At 38.9% G+C, this 10247-nt stretch overlaps 1 protein-coding gene across 1 annotated transcript; it reads left to right on the top strand.

Moving 5' to 3' along the window:
- The first annotated feature begins 4479 nt into the window (after positions 1-4479).
- LOC125244328 lies at positions 4480-5721 on the top strand. The gene is made up of 2 exons (XM_048154373.1): positions 4480-4615; positions 4856-5721. Exons 1-2 carry the CDS (start codon positions 4549-4551, stop codon positions 5404-5406), a joined length of 618 nt encoding a protein of 205 aa, XP_048010330.1. The 5' UTR covers positions 4480-4548; the 3' UTR covers positions 5407-5721.
- The last annotated feature ends 4526 nt before the right edge of the window (positions 5722-10247 follow it).

The following is a 10247-nucleotide window of genomic DNA, read 5'->3' on the forward strand; positions in this document are numbered from 1 at the left end:
AATGCAGAATCCGCCATTTTGTCCGACAAAGCAGTCAGGAGTTAGTAGATTAACCTCGGTGGAGTTAAACTTGAAAAATTGTGAATACTGACATCTTTCCGCGTTTGAAACAACATTCCTTCTCATGTTCATTCATGTTTATTTGATGCTATAAATGGACTAGTAGGAAGAGTGATCGGTTAACTAGCGTCTTGAGCTGAGGCGCTACAACAATCTGTCATGACACATTAAAGAGCCACAAAACAGTTTTTATTGTTTGAATTTCTTAAAAAACGACAGTTTGAAAGCTGAGACTTTGTTTAATATCATAAGTAACCTGCTTTGTCTTGTCTGTCGACGTGTTGTCAGTATTCTCTTTGCTCCGCGATGTATTTTTCACTGTGTGTGGCGTGACAGCGCCACGGCTAGTCGGACAAAGCAACAGTAACTAAGGGGGGCGGGTCTTTGCGAAGGGTCAATTCTATATCTGAGCGTAATCGTGACTTTATGGTACAATTCCAGAATCTATGATCAAAACAGATACAGATTTGACATACGCCACGTTTGTTTGAGTATGACTCCAAAAATTATGACTGGTGTAGTTTACACACACACGAAATATAGTTTTACGACTGCTGGGTTACGAGTACAAAGTCTTGTTTACGAGTACGAATCATGAATCGACAATCTACTGTCAAAATTACGTCACCGCTGTCACAGGCATTAATATAGACCTTATGTAGCTCCGCCCCTTTTCAGCGTTGCGCTCGTTATCTTTTGACTTCTGGTTTGTATTTCCACAGCGATATTACATTTATGAATGAACTGCTCGTTTTAAAATCTTCCCGATCTACTGACATTTGTTAAGACATCTGCTTTAAACATAACAATGCTCACGATAACTTTCATTAACTCTACAACAAGTAAATCCACTTAACCAACTAATTATTCTTTGACAGTGATGCCATAGAAATGTACAGAGCTACCGAAAAACGGAAGTTCAAAGACAATTTTATAAAGATGGCGGCGCGCTTGTTTCTCTGGTAAATAAGGTCTATTCACCTTATTCCGCCACACCCATTTTTAATTCTCCGCTCTTCCGCATTTTGTCATCCGACTTCCGCTAAACTGACGCGGCACATCCGGTAGCTAGCACAGTAGTTAAAAGATTGTTTATAGCAAGCTATAACTTTAGAGAAATGACAAATAACGTTAATGCAGTAAATGTTTTAAATTGGGAGCACGGAGAAAACTTTATACGACGATCAGATGGTCTCATATCGTCACTGTTAACAGCCGTAACTGGTAGACGATATGAAGAAGTGGCCAGAGGAAACCATGGGACTGTCAGGAGTTGATGGAGCAGCATGTAGAAGGCGTAGGTGAAGAAGACTGGAATTATTTTAAATCAGTTTTAGAAAATGTATAATTTAATAAATTGTGATAAAATCAGTTGTAAGAGTGTTTGTTGTTATCAGGAAGCTAGACACCTTTACTGACCTTCATGTAGAGATAATGTTTCACCATTTAATTTTCATATGCAATAAACCAAGATAGAATTAATTTTAACTTGACATGACTTATTCCATTTAAATCAGAAGATTTAATTCCTTTAAATTGTAAGAGCTCACATTATATGGTTTTATTAAAAAATACTGACAGCTAACATCTGGCCACATTGTAAAGATTAAAAAAAAACTTCACAACTGATCATATTGTAAAGGTTTATAGAAATAACAATTCACAGATAGATAACATCATGTCATATTGTGAAGGTTTATAAAAATATCTACATACACTATTTACACCGATTAGTTAAATCAAAACCACAGCACAGACAAACATACCTAAAATCAACATTTATTCATCCTCTACATCAGAAATTATGTTGCTTACAAGGTCAAACTGGGCAAATTCTCTAAATGATCAATTTTAGGGGTGAGGTTAATTTGAACTGTTGTAAGAAAGGATTTTGAAGATTTTCAGTCATATGACCCATGTACATTAGCGATGCGCCTGGTGTTGGTGGTGTCTTCTTCGGAGAGTTGCGTGCGTCTCTTGGTGAACTGAGCTGGATGATGACATCACTGTTTACTCCAGTGCTGATATAGATAAATTAACTAAATTAATATCTATTGATTCTTACATCGCAATGAATCAATACTGAATTTACTTAAGATGGATACTGACACCATTTTCTTTAAGAGTTGCTGTGCAGACAAAATTATATACCAATGTATATAATGTATACTCAATGTAAAGCTGCTTTGACACAAGGTGACTTGACTTGACATAGAGGAGATCAGTAATGGTGAAGTCTCTGTATGCCGTTACTTCATCACCTGGATGAAGATATTCCAGGAACCCTGAATTTGCAGTTTTTAATTTACCACAACACCAGGTTTAGAAACACTAAACCTTTCAGCAAGATCACCCTGCAATAAATTACGACGCAGCTCCATTAGAGTCGTCAGGAGCTGATCCCAAGTGTGTAGCTGGAAGCTGTTGGTATGATCGTATTGGTAAGGTGTTCGGCGACTGAATGAATGGTGGTTGTTTCTCAGCAGAGTTGTGTACAATGGCGCCGGTTCAATGCATTGTTTTCTCATATCAGATGTAGGCGGCTTCAGATTGATATATGATTTTGAAGTGTAGTTGTGGTCAGAGACAGATGGATCCTCCTATTGTGTTTCTGCATCACAGTTCAGGGGCATGTGGATGTGATCATCCTCATAGTTGTCCACTGCATCACTGACACTCATCTATGCATCTGTGGAAATAATATAACCATACACATATTATTACATTAGTAATTATACATCATGATAATTAATATAAGATTGCACTCATACTTATACTCATACTACATAACAGAACAGTGTGAGAGAGAGAGACGCATTAAAAACGAGACAGTATATACACAATCTCTAACCCTAGTGTTAATAATTAGGTCAATATCAATATGAGAAATGTAGCTAGCTGGCCTGCTATCATCTGCAATCTCTGTAATTTACAGGAAAAAGTAAGTAAATGTAAGTAAGCTATTGTTAGACTATAATGTACCATAATACTACAGTAAATATGTACCATTGTACTATCTTACATATGAAATATATATGTGACAATTGTAATAATGCAAGATTCTTTACTCGTTACTGATCTTAACTGTATTCATAGAACGGACTTCACGAATCTAACATTAGGCTAACATGCACATGGCTAGCTAAGTTAGCTTACCTGAATATGACAACCTGTTCAGCACCCGGCGTGACTTCTTTACCACAACATCGTAGCCGAGACATTTCTCGGGGTAAAGTATTCATCAGTCGGCCTCCCGTCCATGAAATGGTACGAACACACATAAGGGCGCTTGGGTGGGCACTTCAAGTTTAGCGCCTTCAGCCATTGCCTCAGGTGCTCTCGTCTTAAGGTGGTGGGTGTAAATAAAGTGCACCACAACACTCAGATCGCTTCACATTGTATTCGTAACATCGTTGATGCAATTGCTCTCTCTTCTTAATCTAATTGTTATGACAGCCCCTAACTGAGCATATAATACTCATCTACCGTTACCAAGCGGGAAGGAAGTCGACCGGAAGTGGAAGTCGGCCGCGTGCCACCATCTTGTAGCAGAACTTCACTTGCGTTAGCCCATTCATTTTGGCGTCACTTTGACAGCGAATAACTTTACATCTGAGGCGTTTAAAGACTCCATTTGTCCATTATTTATTTCTAAAGATACACGACAATGTATAAAGGGCTCCATTACCTTCTATGTTACATTATGGCCCCGTAGAAACAGTTTTTGTAAAAATAGGCTAACGATTGCGTCATAACCACTCGACTCTCTGTCGCACAGTAGAGAAATTACCGTACAGACCATAGACAGTAAAAGAAATGGACACAGCGACCCCATTGGAACTCAATTGAGACAAGTGAAGCCCATTTTTAGCGATTTTTAGCACTTCCGTTTCTGACGCGCAGACTCAAACTAAGCTTGATGACGTCAGCAACCTGTCTGACAGATGTAAATCTTCTAGTAGCTGTGCATGCAAACTGCCATCGTTAATCTTGTAGAGACGGCGAGCTTGAGCGGGGAGTTCTTTGGCGTGAGTGAGCAGCAGTAAGTATTCTGATTAACTTAATTATTTTGTATAGTATTTTAAAATGTAACGCCAGTACGCCATATTAAGTTAATGCATACTATTAAGAAGTTATGTAAAATTATGTTCAAGAACTGATATGAATTCATACCCAATAGTTATTTAACGGCCCAGGGATCGAATATTTTAAATATAATTTAATTTTTGATGCACATGATGTTGTATAACGTTAATGGGTGCCGAATATAACCACAAAATGGCGTTAACTGTTATCTACACATCTACATCACAAGAGAAATGGACGAATCAGTCATATAAAAAAGTTATTCAGTAAATCGCTTGGACAAAAGCGTCTGCTTTGGCCTGTTAAATAACATATAGATAATAAATGGACAATAACGAATGTCACCAATAACATCTATAACTAATGGTTGCCCTTTTCCTTTTTCTTTCCTCATAGGTAAAAATGCTAACACCAGAAAAAGAAGAAAGAAAAAAAACTAAAACCATGGCTAACTACGCTACCAACAAAGGTAAGCCATATTAATATAGTATCATTTAGAATATATAATACCTATATTGTTATTATTATTTCAATGAACAGATAAGAGCAATTAATTTGTGTTTTATTGTATATTTGCATAGACTTGTTTTCTGTTTTGTTCGGATATAAATAAATCAATGGCCAGAGACAAGTTACTTGTGTGTTAAAATCTGTTCACTCATACTGACAAAACAGTGTTTTGATTGTGATTGCTGTATGCTATTAACAGGTCCAGTGATTTGGATCATCGGGAGTAGTTACATTCGTCGTGGGGAAGAGAGGGCCAGAGAGACCATCGGGGCCAATCTTGGCCTAGCGGCCAAGGTTTACTGGTTTGGCTGGGGTGGACTTCGATGGCACGGACTCCTTCCTTTCTTCTACCGGTCCCTCAGAGGAAGAGCAGCCCCGGATGTCCTGCTGATTCACTGCAGCGGGAACGACTTGGGATGCAGGAAGAGCATCGATCTCGTCGCAGCGATGAAGCAGGATCTGCAACATCTCTATCGGCGTTTCCCTCAGATGACCATTGTGCTGTCTGACATCACCCAGAGAGGTTGGTGGAGATCGGGCCTTCCGGGGAAAATTGACAAGTCCCTTAAATGGGTGAACAGTGTCATGGCTACCTTTGTCTTGGGAATGCAGGGGGGTATTGTGCATCACCCTCAAATTGTATTTAACAAGCCTCAACTGTTTCTAAGGGACGAAGTTCATTTATCACCTAGGGGTAATGATATTTTTTTTAATAATTTAGCTGAAGGCTTGAGAGTCTTAATCCAGTAGGGGTGATGCTGGATTAAACCTCTCAGCATGTTTTTAACTTGAAAGAGTTGAAGATTGTTAAATTGTTTTGGGGTTGTGTATGTGCCTTTTGCCTTTAGTTTAATACATGTTCACATTGGTAGACATAACACTGTTCAACAGTCACTGCTCTTTCTCCCCCCGCCCTTCTTTCTCCCCTCCATGCCATTCATGTATCACCCTAGCCATCCACCCCATGGCCTCTCACTTTTCTTCCCCACAACGAATGTAGCTAGAGAGGGGATCAGGATTTTAAAAAAAAAAGTATTACTTTTTTAAAATTGTTTTTGTGTTTAAATAAATAAATATTTATTAACGAAATGATTGAATATTTATTATCAAAACACACAGTAGACACTTCAAGTAGACAGAAATGACAGTGTATACTTTGACAGAAATGTCATGTGGTTTTATTACTTATGGTTTAGAACTTCGTAATGATACATATTCAGTCAGTAGCCTTCACAGTGAATATTGATAAGGGAGATGTCAAGACAGCTTTAGATTACATTAGATTTATCTTTATTGTCAATGTGTAGAGTACAAGTACAGAGACAATTCAATGCAATTAGTGTCTAACCAGAAGTGTAAAAAAAGTGTAGTATAGACGTAGTGTATTATAAACAGTAAATGACATGAAAGTAGTATACAGTTAACCTAGTGGTACGGTTTACAGTAAGGATGTTCATTTCAAATTTATTTGTGTAGCGCTTTTCACAATACATATTGTTTCAAAGCAGCTTAACAGAAAATGCATTTCAGAAATGTATTAATTTAGTGCATAACATATCGCCGGCATCGAGTCGTCTCTTCACAGGCGTCGAGTCGTCTCTTCACAGGTGTTGGGGCATCTGAAGTTTCCATGAGAGGCTGGATACAAACTGGAGCTGATATAGTCTATAACAAAAAAGCAGATGGGAAATAATTAGCATAGCTGCTTTTCATAATATTAATGCATTTGGTCTAATTTAACTGTAGTATAAAAGGTATGAGATGCATTATGTGAACGCTTGGCTAAAGAGATGCGTCTTTAATCTAGTTTTAAACTGGGACAGCGAGTCTGAGCCTCGAACAATATCAGGAAGGCCATTCCAGAGTTTAGGAGCTAAATGTGAAAACACCCTCCCTCCTTTAGTGGACTTAGATATCCTAGGAATGACCAGAAGCCTCAAATTTAGTGATCTTAAAGAGCGCGATGGATTGTAGGGCGATAGAAGATCCGTTAAATACACAGGAGCTAAACCATTTAGGGCTTTATAAGTCAGTAGTAATACTTTGTAATTGTTACAGAACTTAATAGGTAACCAGTGTAGTGATGATAAAATTGGTGTTATACGATCATATTTCCTTGACCTAGTGAGAACTCTAGCAGCTGCATTTTGGACTAACTGTAGCTTGTTTATTGAGGATGCAGGACAACCAGCTAATAAAGCATTACAGTAATTACAATTGTGTTTCTGAAGCAATAATATTTAGATTTTATGGTTTAATCACAATTTGATTTTTCATAGATCCCACAGTGGATTTATTGTTTGACCTAACTAAACGAGGAATAGACACAGTTTCTATAATGTTCTATACTGGTACTTATATCAATTAAGTTGGGACAGCAAAGAGTGTGATTTGGACTTTGACTTACTAGTCATATGGTGTGTAACGCCTTGGAGATGTTGTCCGACAGAAGAGCCGCTCCGATTCTGCTGGGGTGAAGGCCATCAGCACGGAAGAGCCTAGGTCGCTCCCAGAACAGATTCCAATTATTTACAAAGGGCAGTCTCTGTTCATTACACCATGACATTAGCCATTCATTTAGAGCAAATAATCTACTGAACCTTTCTTGTCCTAGTCGGTACGTGGGAAGCGGTCCAGACACGATGATCGTTGTCTCAATCAGGCTCCTGTAGTCCTTCTTCAGAACCTCCATCTGCCGCAGCCTGATGTCGTTCGTTCCCGCGTGCAGCACAACAGCTCCGACGCGCTCGTCACCGTTCAGGATCTCGGGAACCTGGCAAGCAATATCTAGAACACGAGCACCAGGAAAGCAGTGACTGCGCACCTTACCTTTACCTGAGGTAGCGTGGACGTGCCGGATGATGGAATCGATATGTAAAGTATATTAACGGTAGCATAAGAGCAGAACACATGGGTATGCACTGCAGTATGAACAATATAGACAAATACAAATAATACAATATAAACTACAGATGTTGTCTGAGTTATCTAACTTAACTTGGCTTAACAGCCAGGTGACTAATTATAACTAAACTATGTATGTGTGCTTTGTATGTGTGCTGCTCTTCACTGTCCTCAATCTGAGTTAAAGTTCTTTCATACTTAGCAGTGTTCGTTACTGGAAAAACTTGGAAACAGCAATCACCAGCATGTCTGAAAAAGAGAAAGGATGAACAGCATCTTGGCTTTAACTCTCAACATCTAGCCTGGCTTAGTTAGAAGCCCACTCACCACGTCAAGGTGCAGGCTCAGAGTGGGTACACAGGACAAGGCAAACGTAACAAACAGACTAGAGTTGTGACGTTCGCGAACGAACCGATTCTTTTGAACGGCTCATAAACATGAACGATGGGAGCCGAGTCGCGGCTGGAGGGGAGCCGTTCTTTCTGTCGTTCTTTTTTCCTATGCGTGTTTCACACAGATGCACACAAATGAGCTCCTCCGCGAGACAGAACAGTTATAGGGGGAGGGGCGCACCCAGCGCAGGCCAACCCTTTATAGCGTGATGATATTAGTTATTAGTTGTGCACGCATCCTTCACGTGAGTACTCCAGTGGAAAAAAAGCCCACTTTGTTATTGTTCATTGACTTGAAGGGGCTGATGTCCTATTTGCAAAGTTTGCAGTAGTAATAGTATGTAGTATGTAGACATTTCCATTTTATTTATTCTAATTTTATCTACTTTAAATATTTTTTGTTTTCTATCAAAATGTTCTTGTGTGATAACAATGTTCTTGTGTGGAAGTGTTTGTAGTAAAAGCTGTTTTGCACAGAAATTCATTGCAGCCGGCTTTGTTTTTTTGTTTATTTGTGAGTAGGTATTGTATGAATAACATAAGTCAACGTAGCTTTACACACACACACACACACACACACACACACACACACACACACACACACACACTTTGTACTAAAGGTAAATCCAAAATAGTGATGTCACTGTCTAAGCAGAGGGATTTGTGCAACCCTATGGAATATAGTCCACACATGACAAATGAGGTAATAATCAATATTTCAGAATAATTCAAACTCAGATATTGGTGTGTGATATCCGAGTTTTAATTATTTGACTACAAATCTCACCTCATCATTCCTCCCAGTGATTATTTCCAGGATAAACTGAGATGCCCCCAAGCTGGCTTCTTAAAACTGACTAAATATTTAAAAAGAGCCAAAAGAGCCGTTCTTTTGAACGGCTCTTTGAAAGGAACGGATCGCGAAGATCCGGATCCCCTCAAAGAGCCATAAATCCCATCACTAAAACAGACGCCACAAACAGATAACACTGAAACAACTGAACAATTGAACATTTGTGACCCTGGATCACAAAACCAGTCTTATGTTGCACAGGTATATTTGTGGCAATAGCCAACAAAACATTGAATGGGTCAAAATTATAGATTTTTCTTTTATGCCAAAAATCATTAGGATAATAAGTAAAGATCATGTTCCATGAAGATATTTTGTAAATTTCCCACCTTAAATATATAAAACATTTATTTTTGTGAATGGATGCAGCACTATCTCCAATAGAAATTGACAACTTTAAAGGAGATTTTCTCAATATTTTCTCGATTTTTCTGTACCCTCAGATTCCAGATTTTCAATAGTTGTATCTCAGCCAAATATTGTCCTATCCTAACAATGCATCAATGGAAAGATTATGTATTCAGCTTTCAGATGATGTATAAATCTCAATTTAAAAAAAATTACACATAAGACTGGTTTTGTGGTCCAGGGTCACATTTCAGTGTAACATTTGAACAGAACGTACTGTATAATAACAAAAAATAACAGTTCAACCTTATAACCTCATGTAACTTGTTGATAGCATATGTGTAAGCAAAGCAAGTGTGAGCGAATTATGAACGTATTTAAAGGAAGGTTTCTCACAGCAAATACTTATGCCCCGTTGATGCGGGCTCTAAGCAAAGCAAGTGTGAGCGATACACAAAAAGTGCTGTAAACATTATTCTAACAGGAAGATGTGCACTAAAAAACACCATACTATTGGTGATGTCAAACATGTGGTTGTGCAACTCTGAAAAAATATTCTTGTCAGCACAATCACTCAGAACCTGAATTGTAATGGCAGCTGTCACTCCTTTTCCTTGAGGAAGCTTTCCTCCACTGGTGGTCAGAAGTCTTTGAAAGCACCTTTCAGAGGCTTTACACACCTCCACAATGTTTGTTGATGGATTCTGTAAGCCTCCCCTATTTTTCAGGGCAATGAAAGCGTGCATGCTGGAATCAGAACTCAGTGCAAGAGAACAGGGCATGCACAAGATTTTCTCCTTCATCTTTTTCACCACAAATCCAGCAATGTAATGGATAGCGGCGTCCTTGAACTCGGATATTGACTCGACATAAGGTAAGATGCTGTAGTCCTGGTCAGAATCCAGAGGGAGTGCTGGTGTGACATCAAATTGACGAGAAGCTGGAACAACTGTCACTGCCAACATGTTGGTTCCATCTCTAATGAGACAGTTCCCTGTTCCATTTTTCACTTGATGTCTCACTAGGAGGCGTTTGTATGCAGCTTTGAACTGTCGGGCAGTTGGGTTGTTGTTGTAGCCTCCGCGTGCCCTAAC

The sequence above is a fragment of the Megalobrama amblycephala genome, linkage group LG14, assembly GCF_018812025.1.
Source record: "Megalobrama amblycephala isolate DHTTF-2021 linkage group LG14, ASM1881202v1, whole genome shotgun sequence".
In the NCBI taxonomy this organism is placed as follows: Eukaryota; Metazoa; Chordata; class Actinopteri; order Cypriniformes; family Xenocyprididae; genus Megalobrama; species Megalobrama amblycephala.

Bases quoted from the DNA above. Each gene is read 5' to 3' on its own strand.
- LOC125244328 (XM_048154373.1), top strand. From the start codon at position 4,549: ATGCTAACACCAGAAAAAGAAGAAAGAAAAAAAACTAAAACCATGGCT. The intron at 4,616-4,855 runs GTAAGCCATATT...TGCTATTAACAG, and splicing joins TAACTACGCTACCAACAAAG to GTCCAGTGATTTGGATCATC.